The sequence below is a fragment of the Mus caroli genome, unplaced genomic scaffold (genome assembly GCF_978045245.1).
Source record: "Mus caroli unplaced genomic scaffold, Mus_caroli_1 scaffold_7, whole genome shotgun sequence".
Taxonomy (NCBI): Eukaryota; Metazoa; Chordata; class Mammalia; order Rodentia; family Muridae; genus Mus; species Mus caroli.
In genome coordinates, this window is record NW_028227262.1 from 12,412,854 (window position 1) to 12,429,098 (window position 16,245).

General features: G+C 46.1%; 1 protein-coding gene across 2 annotated transcripts in view; it reads left to right on the plus strand.

The window, feature by feature from the left end:
- The first annotated feature begins 3,025 nt into the window (after positions 1-3,025).
- Positions 3,026-16,245, plus strand: part of Rerg (RAS like estrogen regulated growth inhibitor) — a 105,527-nt gene continuing 92,307 nt past the window's right edge. Inside the window, exons 1-2 of one of the 2 annotated variants that reach the window (XM_021164841.2) lie at positions 3,026-3,405; positions 7,704-7,869. In XM_021164841.2, coding sequence (XP_021020500.1) covers positions 7,809-7,869 — 61 coding nt within the window. In that variant the 5' untranslated portion in view covers positions 3,026-3,405; positions 7,704-7,808. Of the gene's footprint in view, positions 3,406-4,774; positions 4,874-7,703; positions 7,870-16,245 lie in introns of those variants that run through there. The other variant, XM_021164842.2, reaches the window with a different exon arrangement.

A 16,245-nucleotide genomic window follows, 5' to 3' on the forward strand; every position in this document is an offset into this window, starting at 1 on the left:
ATCACAGAGAAAGGAGCTTCAGTTGAGAAAATGCCTCCATGAGATCCAACTGTAAGGCATTTTCTCAATTAGTGATCAAGGGGGAAAGGCCCTTTGTGGGTGGGACCATCTCTGGGCTGGTAGTCTTGGTTCTATAAGAGAGCAGGCTGAGCAAGCCAGGGGAGTCAAGCCAGTAAAGAACATCCCTTCATGGCCTCTGCATCAGCTCCTGCTCCCTGACCTGTTTGAGTTCCAGTCCTGACTTCCTTGGTGATGAACAGCAGTATGGAAGTGTAAGCTGAATAAACCCTTTCCTCCCCAACTTGCTTCTTGGTCATGATGTTTGTGCAGGAATAGAAACCCTGACTAAGACACTACCTCTCTGTGAGGTCCCTTTTTCCTCTGTGACACCTGCAGAGACACCTCATGTGTCCACTGCTCTTCTATCCACAGTGACAAGGAACTAGAACCAGCCTACACACCCATTTACAGAAGAATGAGTCTCAAAGATGTGTGTACATACACAGTGGAATTTTAATCATCTGTCAAGAAAGATGAAATTAAGAAACTGGCGGGGAAGTGGATGTAATTGTCAAGGTTACCTCTGAGGTAATAGAAAGTCTCAGAAAGATGAAGAAGCACAGGTTGTCTCTCCTGACAGTCATAGGTGTGGGTCCCACCACCTAAAAGTCACGTGATGTGAGAATATTCATAGGGTGTTGTGGAGAAAGGTCAGCTTAGGAACTTTGGGAAGGTCATGAAACACTGACCCCTCCAGAAGGGAGAGGCGAATTCACATTCCTCAGAGCACAGAGTAGAACCAACCTGCGGGTGGGGTGGGGACCCATTCCTCAGGACTGACTGTTGTCCACCTTCAGACAAGGGACGTCCTCGTCCCCTCATTCCCTAAAGATCAATCCGTTTAAAGGGTGCATTGTTCCGCCAATCATATTCTACCTAGTTGCTAATGCTCGATTCTGCCCCTGGAAACCATATAAAAACTCCCCAACGGGTGCTGGAGGTCACTGCCGCTCCTTCCTGTCTGGGACGACTCCAGTGCACTGGAACAATAAATTCTTCTTGCTTTTTGCATTGATCCCAGCTCCACGTGGTTCACTCAGGGGGTCCCTGGTAAGATAAGGCTCCCGGGAGTCTTACAGTGGGAGTAGCTGCAGACTATGAAACTCTGTAGATGATCATGAAAGGGGGTCAGAGAGGTGTTTGGGCACAAAAGGTCGTTTGCGACTTGAAAGCAGAGAGCAGTTGGGGGCTCAACAGAGGGAGGACAAGGAAGGGGGCACGAAACAACAAACATTGTCTGAAAAATGCTACAGTGAAACTTATTTTTTTGTAGGCCAATAAAAACTTCAAAAGAAACTGCAGGAGTGCACACTAATGCCTTCCTTATTGAGAGAGGAGTACTGGCTTATAAGGGCTATACAAGAGGATTTGGAGAGACAGCTAATGGGACAAGATGAGAAAGGCTGCTCCCATGAAACCTGGCTTGTGGGCTAGTGAGCTCTTCAGCGAGGTCTATTGGATAGGAAAGGCATAATGGAAACTCAAACTTAAGTCATTGTAAAAGTATATACATATATATTGTATATGTCATTATATACATTATATATATGTTCTAATTTTTATATTAGACATAAATCATAGATACTGTAAATATATATTTAAAATGTATCATATTTATAGACATTTTTATCAAGTACTGCTCTACAAAGCATGACAGGAAAAGAAGGTGGGTTGAAACTTGACGATATTAATGCTATAAAATTCCACACAATTTGAATTTTATAGAATTTTGCATTGTCTACAAGTATAATTCGTCTTCTTACTGTAGGCTCTAAGAAGACCGTTTGTATTCCGAGATGCTGAAATCGCTGTTTCTCAAGGATGGGACCCATGTCTTCAAGTCCACACTAAATAGCTCTTCCAAGTTCAGTGGATAAACAATTTAGATGTATCATGTCTCAAATGGTCTTGTTGCATCCGTTTGATCATTGTGCAGCAGGCCCTGCAACAGGGGGAGAGCATGGGTGCACACACAGTACGCTTCCCCCACTCTTCCAGCGCCTGGAATGTCAAGGGTTAGCAGAACAAGGAGAAACTTGAGAGAATGCAAAGCAAGCCCAATACTGGCAGGGTGCTGGGGCATGTGGGAGGGAGTGTCACTGTAGGTCAGATCTGGGGTCCCCGGGAAGTCGGGGCGGCGGGGGGGGGGGGGTGCCTGGAAATTCATGCTGGATGTGGTGTATTAAAGCTTTCTCGGTGAGTTATCAGGACACACGCTGTGGCTCTCACAAGTCGAACCTCTTCATCCACCCTGCCTGCCAAGTCTCTGTCTCCACGGGGCAGAGACTTTTTTCCATCAGAGTGGCTCCACTGATTATTCCTATCGCCCTGGGCCCCTGCCTGCTCCTGTTGCCTAGCCTCGCTTTCAGTGAGTCACCAGATACCCTGGTAAGAAAACCCAGCTTTGGAATGAAAAAGGAGAAAGGCATAGACATTTCCTGTTGCTTTGTTCATGCCCACCATTGTCTTTGGGAATCCTTTAACCTCTCGGAAGCTCCCCTTTCCCTCCGAAAGACCAGCAATTACAGTAGCCATGCTTACCTCCAGGGAGGTGAATATCAAAGGAGATGGGGGATGTAAGCTGGTCTTGCTTAGCTTAGCATAGCATGCATGTTAATTATCTTTGTTGAGGTTTGAACGGGATGGGGTTTGACGCCAAAGCAAATCTTATAAATGCTGGTCTTCCAGAGGGAACAGAGCACAACGGGGACTTTCTCATATATACAAATATGAATTTCGGTTAAATTTGGTGTTTATATCTTTGGAAGTATATTTGTTTCCGATCCTTTCCGGATTTTCTCCCAGCCATTTACTAGTCTTGGACCCGTTTATTTCTATCTTTTTTAAATCCTCTGCTTCCTCTCGAATATCATGAAAATAACTGAACACATTCCCAGGGCGTATTAGCAAGATCCTTTGGAAAAAGGCGTAGAGAACACTGCGTAAGTGATGCCTTTTAATCAAGAAAGGACTTAGCTGAAGCCTGCAGGCCTGGCGCTGAGCTAGGCTGGGTTGTGAGGCGCTCGGCTAGCAGACTTGGTCCAGCAGGGGGCGCCCGGGCACCTCACTGCAGCATCTTGGTGGCGGAGCGCAGCGGCGGCTGGCCGGAGCTCGCGTCCTGCCGCAGTCTCTGCGCTGCTAGTCTGAGCGAGCGCGAGGGAAGAGACCCCGTCCGGGCACCACACTCGCAGCCCCAGCGACTCCCAGCCGCAATCGCGGCCCCCCAACTCTCAAACGCCTCCTGTAGCCCGCGTGGGTCAGGGTGGGAGAGCTTCCTAGTCTCCGCGGCCAGACTGCGAACTTGGAGAGGACCGCGGCTGTCTCCCCGGCCTGGACAGTGAACAGGTGAGTGACACGCACGTGTCCAGGTGGCTCCCTGAGGACAGGGTACGAGCCCCTGAGGGCTCAGCCCCTGGGTGAGTCCCGCAGGTCTCCGGGTCCCTCCCTAAGGGCTACTTTGGGGTTCACCCTGAGAGATGTGAACGCCAGCCACCAGGCTTGACAGCGCGTCCTGCGCCGAAGGCGTCCTTCCGAATTAGGGGACATCTGCTCTTTATGTGGAGCCTGTGAGCTGCAGAACATGCAGCCCACTGTGGGCTTGCTCCTGGCTGCAGGACCTGTTGATCTCAGGGTATCGAGCTAGCCCGGGGGCTTGCACAGTCACAACCTCTTTGGTGTGGCTGTTGCGTTGTGATAAGATGAAGGAAAATTCCTAGCAGAGAAACTGAGAAATCTTGATTTAAGGAGAGGTCTGACCCAGAGAGAAGCGATCTCACTCCACCACCATCAGACTGGATTCACTGCTGTCTCGGACAGCTGTGCTTTGCTTTCTGCTTTCTTTTTTTTTTTTTTTTTTTTTTTTTTTAGAAGGCCATAAAAGCATTAAAATGTAATTATAAAGATGCCCCCACTCGCCTCAAGAGGAAGTGGAAAACTCTGACCTTGATAAACACAGTCTGGGAAATGATTTATCAGGAGCAAAACCTTTTGATAAGTAAATAAACAGATGGATGAAGAGAAACGCAATTGTCATAGGTCTAACAGAGTCCCCACAGGTAGCCTCTTTGGTTAGTATACACCTAAGTGTGGAGGGAGTCAGTGAATTCGACAATTGGTCAGTAGTACCAAATAAAACAACACACGTCTTTCCTTCACCCTAATGTTTCCTCTGATGACTTCATGCATACGGAAAAGCAACGCCTCTCATCCCCTAAATATTTAGGTGTGATTTTAGGATGGACGCTTGAAACTTGTTTGGTTTTGCCTCCGGGAAAAGCAATCTGCTCCTAGAGTGAACTTCAGGCCATGGCAGGAAGAGTTCCTGTGTTTGAACCAATGAGTTTCCTCAGATCTGAGGGATAGAAGGTCTCTGGTTAATTCAACAGAAACTTGCCTGTAGGTTACTATGACAACAATTGACACGTTGATGGTTTCCGTCAAATTTTCATGTGGAAATAAAATGTGAAGGCATCTTTAGAGGGCAGCATTGCATCGCCCCCCCCCCTTTCTTTCCCCCTAAACATATTAGGCGGCTGACAGTAAGCAGCTGGATCTTTATGACGTCACAAATGGGGACACTTTAACATAATTAATTTCTCCTATGTGAGACCCATGAGCTTCGGAGGCCAAGGGGAGTTGTTGAAATATTTGACTTGGCTTTAAAAATATATACTTTGATGCTTACTTTAAATGAAGACTATAGCCCAGATTCTAGATGCATGGGAATGCTACTTTTGCGTGAAATGGCAAGTTATTGTCTACAGATGCTCCGTACACAAGCATGCTCTGTGTTTCAAAGAGCCAGCAGCTGTTTGTAAGTTAAAAATCTAGTAAGCAAATTCAACATGCAAACCTTAAATAGAAGGGAGACATATAAAATGACAAATGAGGAATTTTGTTTTGACCCACTGTCTGCTTATAGGTGGACTAGCCTGGAACTCATGAGGTAGCCTAAGCTGGTCTTGAATTCAATATTCCCCCCACCCGACTCCTGCCTCCTGAATGCTAGGGTTACAGGGCCGCGCCTAAAGGAGGACTTCCTTCATCTATAGCTGAAGAATGGGGTAGGACATTTAAGATCTTGGTTTGAGACTGACTACAAAGTTGCCGTTCTCTGCTGGAGATGTTAAACCCCTGCCTCTTCTTCCCTTAGGAGCACCCACACCTTAGCAACCTGCACACCAAAATGTGTGAGGCCCATGTTAATGGCTCAGATACAGCAGAGAGAAAACAGAAGCCCACTCGTCTTTGTGGGATATGTATTCAGAGGGAGTTCTGTTTTCTCTTTCCCATTCTTGGGCTGTCTTTAAAAGCTGTATACCCAAACATTGGCTCAGACCCGGCCAGTTAGCACATTTAGGTAACAGATTGTGGTTAACCTCCTACCCTGCTTTGATTTTTTTGAGAAAGTTTCTTTAACCCAGGCTGGCCTCAAGTTGGCTTTGCAGCTGAGAGTGGCTTCTGAACCTCTTCCTAAATTGTGGAATTATAGGTGTGTGTCACCATGCCTGGCACAAATACAACTTTACAGACTAGAACAGTGAGTGACCTCTGAACTCCTGTGCCACTGAATTGATGTATGTAAAGTGAGGTTTGGAGTTCATGTCAGCCATTGATGGAAGGAGTCCCTTAGCCCGTGGGAAAGATGGGAGGCTTCCCATGGTTGGCTGTGCTAGGGGGCAACCACAGTGAACATATCCAGAGCTCTGTTGTGACAGCTCGTCAGGCTGTATGTCAAGTTGTGAAGAAGGGAACTCCGTGTTTTTAGTCATTAAAACAGAGAGCGCCTGGGGACAACTGTGCATATGGTGAGAGGGGGAAGGGACAGTCAAGACCTCAAGCAAGTTTTCTCAGTTGCTGTGTGGCCCCTAAAGAATGCTTCAACTTTTCAAGGAAAGTGGAAGCCTGGGATGGGGTAGCATTCTAAGGGCTGCCAGGCTGCATAGCCAGATCTGAGCGTAAGAAAGGACTTGTTTTTATAGAGCCGAGCCAGCACATCACAGGTACAAGTGACAGACACACCATAGCCTAATATAATAAATAGTTTAGGGAGTTTTGGAAGAGGCTACCTACTAAAGACACTATGTTCAGAGGACATAAACTTATCTTGAATACCTGGAAGTGACCAAGCAGCCACGGATTAGTTGGCTGGCAGAGGAAAAGCTTTCTGCGTTGGCTGGGAGATTGCTTTGATTGATCCCACACCAAAGGCCTTTTCCAAGTTTACATTTTCTTGGTATTAAGAGCCCAGATGTTGGGCTGACAGTGTAACCTGTGGCCAAGATGTTTGCCTGCCTTTGGAGTGAGGCCTTAGACTCAATTCCCTACACAGCATACGATACAGCCAACAAAGACTCCAGAAGTCACGGCTAAGGAGCATCCTGAATACAATGAGCATGGGTTGTAGACAATGCCGTGCTTCCAGTGTGAGGGTGCTGTTGTAATCAGGCTTGCCTGAGTTCATCTTTAAAAGGGACTCCAACTGTGGGGCACAACTCATACCTTTTGTGTACTAGGTTATCATACCCAGCAAATCATAGAGGTATGATTGGATATTATGTATTGTTTTGAACCGTGTGCATCTGTTACATAGTTTTTCCTGTGGTCTAGTGTGAACTGGGATGAAATTTAACCTTGACATAGAAAATTGGATTGTGTACCAATAGAGTTGACTGATATCAATGCATATTGTTCAATAAAGAGATTCCAAGAGCCTCTCCCCATTGTGTATATTTATATGTTGAGTATTTATAAACAGGTGACAAATGCATTCATTCACATACCATTTATTATCAATTATACCAAGAAACAATTTATTCATAAAAACTTATTAGAGGAAACATTTTTAAGAGATACTATGTGTATACATGCATTAAAACCAAAGGGTTCTAAGTTCCTTTTGTTTAAGGTTTATTTTATTTTTAGTTATGCATATGTGTGTTTGGAGGTGTGTACTTGTGAATGCAGTACCTACAGAGACCACAAGAGATCTTTGGGTAATGTGAGTGCTGGGAACCAAACTCAGGTCATCCGAAAGAGCAATATTTGTGCTTAAGCATGGAAACATCCCTCCGGCCCCAGATCTAAATTCTTAAGTCCCAACTTCACTTACTAGTTAAGTAGTTTAAGTGAGTTACTCCTATGGCCCTCTCTCTGGACAGTGGTGAAAATCCAATCCGAAGATACATCACTTGGGGATGTGGAAGGCCAGTGGTAATTATCAACCTGATAGAATTCTGAAAATCACCTGGAGACGGATTTTCGAGCAGGCCTGTGGGAGGTTCTCTTGATAGAGTTGAGATGGGAAGCCCCACCCAGTGTGAGGTGAACAGTGGCCTGCGTTGATCCTGTAAGGTTTTCTGGTTGTAGATGTGACAGGACCAACTGCTTCATGCTGCTACTGTGCTGCCTTCTTGACAGCCATGATGGACTATATCTTGAACTTCCAACAACAATAAGCCCTTTCTCCCTTGTTTTTGCCACAGTGATAGGATAAGACAAAAGGTAGCATGTGTGTGTGTCTCTGTGTGTGTGTGTGTGTGTGTGTGTGTGTCTGTGTGTGTGTGTGTGTACATGTGTGTGTGTGCAGACTCCTGATGTTTCAGAAGATATGGATTTATTTCCAAACTCTCTTTCCTTTGAAGGATTGTGAACTCTTCTGATTGGCAATGACACAGTGAAACTAAAGGCCACCATCAAAACCATCTGCTCACATCTGGAATCTGAACATTAAACTCTCACTACCAGCCATGGCTAAGAGCGCAGAGGTCAAGCTGGCCATATTTGGAAGAGCAGGCGTGGGCAAGTCAGGTAAGGACCTTCTTGTGGTGTTTGCAGGGCCGGTGAGTTTGTCACAGCTTTGGGGATGGGGGAGTTATGTAGTCAGTGTGTGTGATGTCCCATCTGTTGTCTGTTCTCTGTATCTGGAAGCCTTTTTACAACCAACTCATGAATTCTTCTGCTGATTTGTGACAAAGTAAACTTGCTGATCACACACACAACAGGGAACTGTATAAACCATAAACAACCTCTGAAGAAATCAAATTGTGGAAGTTTCATAAAACACCTAATTTTTTCCTGTATTCTTTCCTTTACTATGGAGGATCTCAAGGGGTCAGTTATGTATCTCATTTTGTTTGGATGTTCTCAGCAAATGGTCGATTTTCAAGCAGATGTTGGGGGGGGGGGATCCCAGTATGTGCTTGTTGAATGGATCTATCTTCGCCAGGGATGGAATTATATCTTGTCCAACATTTCTATAGTGGGATGAGGACACTTGAAAAGTAGGAATGTAAACTCCCAAGCAAGACAGCTATCCTCCAGAGTGAATTTAAATTAGCGATCAATACATTAGGACCCTCCTCTTTGGCGGTGCTTTGAGGGTGGAAGCCGGAACTTTGTACATGCTAGGCCATCAATCTATCCCTGAGTAACAGCCCTAGCCCTAGGTTCCTGCAGAGAGTTTCACAACAGAGACTGAAGGCATCTCTTACTCCTTATACTTACAATTAAGTGTGTGCTAAAGGAGACGCCACCCAAATGTTAATGCCATAAGACTTGACCAGTGATGAGGACGTGGTGTTTTATGGGAAGGAACCAAAACCACACAGAGCTTTTGGCTGTCAGCAAAGGACAAAGGGACAAGAATGCCACTCTGGTGGGTAGACAGAAACCTACCTGGAAATAAAACTAGCTAATCTCCACACAGGTAATCTATAGGTTCTTAAAGAAAGACATCCGACCACGCACACCTTCCAGTTCTGTGCCCAGCTTCCTTCTCTCTGGTCTCCTGCTTTGAGTCTCAGTCATGATCTGCCATGCTGTAAGTCTTAGTCTCTGGTTTTTCTCAGCTCTCTTTTCCTGCCAACTTGCTTCTCCTCAGCTGTTCTTGCCTTTGGCAGAGAGGAAACCAGCAGGTCAGGACCGGAAGATGCTCAAACTCCTCCCCTTTAATCTCCCGAGGTGTTTCCCAATGGCGTGAGAACCCTCTGCCTGTAGCTGGTGGAAGGATCTGGAGAATGAGGAAACTGCCCCAGGGCGTGTCTATAGTGGAGGGAACCGAATCCGTGGGATGGAGAGAAGGGTGTGAGGGGAGAGGAGGGAAGGCGGGCGGGAAATCCGTGCCTGTGCGGCTAACAGTGGCTCAATTCATGTGACTGAGGAGTTTGTCTGGCTATCTATCTATCTATCTATCTATCTATCTATCTATCTATCTATGTTTCTTTTTTTTTTCTTTCTTCTTCCTTCCACATTCGAACAGGTGGAGTAAGAGGAAGGGTTCTTCCAAGCCCTTCTGCATGGTTTGGAAAGCTGAACACAAGGCCTGTGAGATGACTGGGGAACGATAGGAGAGCTTGCTTGCTGCTCAAGCACTCTCGGCCTGAGCTGAATCCCCAGCGCCTGTGTAACAGGCTGGGCGTGGCTAGCTCACCCCCAAGTCTCAGCTATGGGGGATGGAGTAGGATTGCTGGAGCTTGCTCACAGCCTGCCTAGCTCCAGGCTCAGTGACCCTTTCTTAAGGAAATTAGATGGAGAGAAGACAGAATACCTAGTATCCCACTGGAGCCTCTGCTCACACCCCACACAGAGCACACACATACATCTCTCCCAAATAATTTTTTAAAACTTATAAAAATAATATGGACATAAAGACGAAGCCTCGGGGAAGAAGTACTGGGTCTGAGAATGGACATCCATGCCCCTCTCCATGAACTGAGTCCTCCTATACAGGCTTTTCTGCTACCCTGAGCTGTGCCCCAGTTTCCATCACTGAGGCTCCTGTTCCTATCATTCCCAGCTGGCCGGTCTCCCCCAAGCCTACCTGCCTGTGTCCACATCCCCATCTTGGTCTTTTCTCAAGTTGAATGACCACAGGTGCTGTGTTTCCTGTCTTAACTTTTTTTCTCATCTGTTGTGTAAAAACATGCTAGCCTGCCACCATAGCCATTCCAGAGAAGCTGACTTTGCTCTCAGGTCAGTACCCATCAGTCCCCCAGAAAGTGAGTCAACAACCCTGCCATCCCCTGCCCTCTTAGACTTCTTTGTAACCACGTAACAGCATAACCAATCCCTCCTTCCCAAGTTATCTCCTCGCAAGTCTGGCATTACTCTCTCTCCTCGCTTTCTGGGTCCTTCTGTGGACTTCAACCAGCTGTCCTCTGCTTGCCTCTGACCTTGGGTCTTTTGGGGTCGTCAGTGTGACGACGCCCAGATTCTTTGTATTTCCTGTGGGTGACTCTTCACATCCAGGGGAAAGATGGCACCCACTCTAGGGGAACTTTGGCGGATGTTAGCTTTTTTACTGCTCAGGGAGGTCCTTAGCAACCCTCAATCTTAATGGTTAAAAAGATAAGCCTTCTTGCTTGGGTCCATTTCTCTGTCCTCCCTGCAGATGTGTCAGAGAGAGAGAGAGAGAGAGAGAGAGAGAGAGAGAGAGAGAGAGAGAGAGAGAGAGAGAGAAGAAGAAGAAGGAGGAGGAGGAGGAGGAGGAGGAGGAGGAGGAGGAGGAGGAGAGGGAGGGAGGGAGGAAGGAAGGGAGAAAGAATGAATGAACATTTGTAGTGGCCAGAGGAGTACTTATGGGAAATATTTCTCTCCTTTCACCCTATGGGTCCCTAGAGAGTGAGGGAGTGGGGAGTTGAACTCATGGTGTCAAGCTTGGTGGCAAGTGACTTTCCCAAGGGGCCGTCCTTCTAGCTCAGCTTCCCCCCACATTTCTCATCGTGGTGAAAATGATAACAACGGACAACCCGTGTCTCCCATGACTTGTGTGTTCTCTATAGGTAGACTCTGTTTTTCCTGTTTCAACACTTGAATGCTTCCTTGAGACCTGAGCCACACCCCTCATTGAGAAGGCAGCAGTCTGGACTTAGGCCTACAGGACCATTCTGATCTTTTCCACAGCTCAGTCAAAACCACCACAGATAGATCTGTCAGTTTTAAAAACACACTGTAGCAATACTGAGCTCATGTTTACTCTGGGGTGTGTAACTGTAGCTACCTTGTCTCTGCCTGGGTGGGACACCACACAGCCACCCTGCAGCCTTAAAGACTGCACTTGTCTTATAAGTAACCTTCGCCTGCCCCTCCTCACTCTGTGTGTGTGTTTGTGTGAGGGTGGGGTGGATGTGTGTGCGTGAGTGCTCGAGTGCGACCACCCCAGCATGCTCATTCACATGTGTGTTTGTGTATGTGGAGGTCAGAGACCAACCTCTGACATCTTCCATTAATAATCACCTTGTTTGTTGAGACAGTTTCTCTCGTTGGTCTGCAGTTTTCTCCTTTGGTTAGGCTGGCTGGCTAGTGGGCCTCAGGGATCTGCCTGTTTCTACCTCCCCAGTGCTGGGATTACAAAAGACAGGCTCTCCCGCTCCCTCACACATTCTGAGTATCAAATTAAGTGATTTACATACAAGCACTTAATCAGCTGAGCCATTTCCTTAGGCCAACTTTTTGCCTTTTAAGATTGCACATACAGGAAGGTCCTGCAGTTCATGACTTACTCTGATGCCTCCAGAGCCTAGCCCTGTTCCACCCTCGGATCCAGGTAATCTAAGCTTTCTCTGGGCCACTGGCATGCCTCACAGGGAGTGGAGGCCTGTGAGATTTGTCTAGAGCCCCAGCCCCTCTGATATGTCATGACCTGGATTATTCGAGGGGCTTCAGCCTTACTTCACCCCCGTGCTGTCACTCCGCCACTGATGCACCAGTATCTGGGTGTGTGCCTGCATCCTACTAGAGGTTCATATCATTCTAAGTCTTGAGCTCGGGGCGTGTGCTGTGATGATAGGCTTCCAACCCCCATCTTTGCTCTGTGAACTTGGCAATGTGAGGCAAGTCACTTCTCGGTTCTTTAAGCTGCAGGGAACACCACAGCACCCGTGTTGGTTGTCAACCCTGAGCGAGTTAGTGCATGCAAGTCTTTTAGTGCCGATCATGGTGGCATGGCACGTGGCAGATGTGCATGTGTTAGCTCATGTTATCAGGATGCTTCAGGGATGCTCTAGATCTCTAAGTTCCCTGGTGAATAAATTAAATCAAAATAAACATATTCTACTGGGTATTTTGTTTGCTTTTCACTGAAAATCAAAAGGCTTATATAACAGAAACCTATATCCTTACTCAGCAATATCAACACACACACACACACACACACACACACACACACACACTCATACTCATGCATGCATGCTTTTGTGTGTACACAAGCAGAGCTGTAATGGAAGAAACAGGTGTGTGTGGGGAGAGAGAGAGAGATCGCCCACAAGTCCCAAAGTCTTATTCATGTCAATTACAGCTTGGCCACTGATAGCTATAATGATACTTAATGGCTTTATATTAAATCATGGGAAAATAACCAGAAATATATGATTGCCACCAATACACTGACACTCTTCCTTTTGAAAGCGCTGCTGGTATTCAGTAGAGGACTTTCTAACCCCAAGTGATAGGTCTTCTAGGTTCAAAAAAAAAAAAAAAGAATCTTTCTAGTTGACAGGCTGACCGTGGATGTATCAGCAAGGACACGTTTAAAACTGAACTAATTACCAGGGTGGACCAATAACACACAATGTATATGGAAGCACACACAGGCCTGATGTAGGGCGTGGACTCTGTCCAGTCTAATTTCACCTCGCAGACCTGTCTTCCAGTGAGCTTGCTGGCTGAGGGGCAGCATGCTGAGCACAGTGGGGGTGTGACAAAGTGTAGCTCATGGTTTCCCAGCCTTTTCAGTCTTCTGCCCATGCAAAGTGGACATTTTCCTTCAGTAACCAATGGTATAGCACGGATAATGTGGTACCCACACACCCTCCAGAGTGCCTCTGTCTAGTCTATATTTTGACAGGCTCCAAGTAATTAAGGCAAAAAAAAAAAAAAAAAAAAAAAACCTGCCAAAGCCCAGAAGACATCAGAGACACATTATATCAAATGCCTCCTAGAGCCACTGTTATTCAGATTGTAGCAAGTGTGGGAAGGGTTGATAGAAAAACAACTGAAAATTTAAATTTAGCTTCACAGTTGACACCCGCATTTCAGAAGCAAAGCCCTCTGCCCACCATCGCAAACAGTGTTTCTTGAAAGGGCTAGTCTAGTTGATTGAGTAATGCTATCCTCTAATTCAAAAACCAGCTGATGCACTCAGCCATGCAAGCTTAAATTTGTACACTCAGATTTCTGAACTGCCTGCCAAATGAAAACAAGCGTGCGATGTTTCTATCCCTTGGCACAAGGTTATTTCTCTTCTTGTTGTTCTTGTCTGCCACTTTTCGCTCTAATAATACAGCAACAACTTTTATTTCTATTTTATTTTATTTTATTTTATTAATTTTATTTTTGGATATATGGTCTATTCTAGCTCAGGCTGGCTTCATGTTCGTTTTCTAGCTCAGGATGACCTTGAACTCCTAGTCACCTGGCCTCCACCTCTCAAGCATGTTACTCCAAGCCCAGAGTTTTGGACAGTGTTGAGAATGAAAGCCAGAACTTGGTACGTGTGAGGCACAGACTCTACCAATGAGTCACATCCCCAGCTCAGTGGTGCTGAGTTTAGAAGTGACTTTGGTGCACACACGGAGCCACTTTCCAATATAGGTGTTCACCATGACCAGACTTCCGGTGAATCCTGTGTGCGGTCAGGCCAGTCTCCTTGGACTTGGAAGGTTCTGTATGCCTGCACCAGTCTGATTCTTTGTCTTTCTAGCTTTGTGGTACCGGATGACTCTCGAACACTCTTTGCAAAGTACTTAGGAGAGGAGAAAGACGTAGAGGACTGGAGGGTGTGTGAGTCTCTCATAATCTTTTCATTCTTTTGTGTGCTTCATTATTTGAAATGCATGAAGAAAATATTAACATATGTTTTACCTGTTTGTATGGCTGAGGAAAATTTAATGAGTTGATAGCCCGTTTGGCTACATTAGTGCTGTGGAGGCCAGAAGAGGGCATCAGATCCCTAGATTTAGAGTTGTGAACCACCTGGTGTGGGTGATGGGAACTGAACTTAGGTCCTCTGCAAACTCAGCACAGGACCTGAGCTTAATCACTGAACTGTGCCTTCAGCCTCCTTCTTCGTTTTTGAGACAGGGTCTGATTGTCTAGTGGACTGCCCAGGATGCCCTGTCACTGCACTTGCCCACCCCTGGGGGCAGGGATTGCAAGTATTTGCAGCCACACTTGAAATTTACATACGAATGCAAGGGACTCTGGCTTTGGGCTTCATCTTCACAGAGCAAGCGATGTACCCCTAGCTCCATTTCCCAGCCCTTAATTCTTCAAACATTCATCATTGGTTTTGGATGAGAACAGGTACAATTGTCTTTCAGATATTTTGAGTTATACATAATTAACGTATGTATAAGTAAATGATAAATTATTAGAGTCACCGTGGTAGGCTGTTTACCACGAGAACTTTTGTCTCCCGAATAAATCAAACGCTGTGCCCTTTGCTCAGCACTTCCGTTTCCCCATCGACGCCCCTGCCCTGGCCCCTGGCACCTGCCATTCGGTTCTCTGTTTCTGTGTATGAGTTTGGCTTTTTAATGTTTTCCTTGAAGATTAGATAGTGTGGCCTTTGTCCTTCTGTGTCTGACTGTTCTTCCTCAGTGCCATAGAATCTCTGGCCCTCAAGGTTGTTGGAAGACAGGGCTCCCTCATGCTAGTCTTCTGTTATGTAAATTAACTGTCTTGGCTTTAATTGCTTATGATGGTTAGCTAGTTTGGTGGTTTAATATCCTGGTAATTGTGGATAATGTTGTAATGGATTTGGGAGTACAGGTGTAGAATATATAATATAGTGATAATTTCTAGAAACATTAGTTAGGGGAGAGGAAAGGTCAGGTTATGTTTCCTTTTCCTATGTAAGAACTTACAGGAACTTGCAAAGAGTGTATGTATACCACTGTTTTTTTTTTTTTGAGACAAGATCCCTGGCTGGTTTTGTGTGCCAACTTGACACAGGCTGGAGTTTCTATCACAAAGAAAGGAGCTTCAGGGAAGTGCCTCCATGAGATCCAGCTGTAAGGCATTTTCTCAATTGGTGATCAAAGAGGAAGGGCCCATTGTAGGTGATACCATCCCTGGGCTGGTAGTCTTGGGTTCTATAAGAGAGCAAACTGCGCGGGTGGTGGTGGCACACACCTTTAGTCCCAGCACTTGGGAGGCAGAGGCAGGAGGATTTCTGAGTTCAAGGCCGGCCTGGACTACAGAGTGAGTTCCAGGACAGCCAGGGCTATACAGAGAAACCCTGTCTTGAAAAAACAAACAAACAAACAAACAAGCAAACAAACAAAAAAAGAGCAAACTGAACAAGCCAGGGGAAGCAAGACAGTAAGTAACATCACTCCATGTCCTCTGCATCAGCTCCTGCTTCCTAACCTGCTTGAATTCCAATCCCGACTTCCTTTGGTGATGAACAGCAGCATGGAAGTGTAAACTCAATAAACCCTTTCCTTCCCAACTTGCTTCTTGGTCATGATATTTGTGCAGGAATAGAAACCCTGACTAAGACACTGGTCATAGCCCTGGCTGTCCTGGAACTCACTATGTAGACCATATTGACCTTGAACTTTTCCTTAAGATCCTTAAGATCCCTAAAGATACCCCTGCCTCAGCCTGAGGAGTGCTGGGATTAAAGATGTGAGCCACCACAAGTTGCTTCCTTCCAAGTGTTGCAAGAAATGAGGTGCATTGATAACTCCTGTAGTTAATGGTTAGAAGGAAGTCGTCTGCAGACATCCGAGTGGGACTAGGAAAAACAGACTTCTGCTTTGACAAAGAAGTATGTGTCTTCCTCATCTAACAGACAAGAAAGCATGAGAATGAGAATGCGTCTTTGTTTTATCTACCTCAAGGGCACCCAAGGGATATTTTCAAGTTATAAGACTCTCTACGTAGAGAGCACGTGTAAATCTAGAGCTCTCTGTATTAGCATGTTCTCTCTTTGCTGTTGACTAAAAACCTGGCTAGAAGTGCTGACAGGGAGGAAGGTCGTATTTTGGCTTACAGGTTGAGGAACTAAATTTAATCATGGCAGGAAGTCTTGGCAGCAGGAGTCAGCTGCTCTGGGAATCTGCAGAGCTCCAACAGGAAGTAGAGTTGAACTGTAAGACCTCATGGCCCGCCCCCCACTGACATCACACTTCCTCCATTGTCCAGGGATGCTCTTCTGTTGGTTCCTCCACCTTCCAAGTG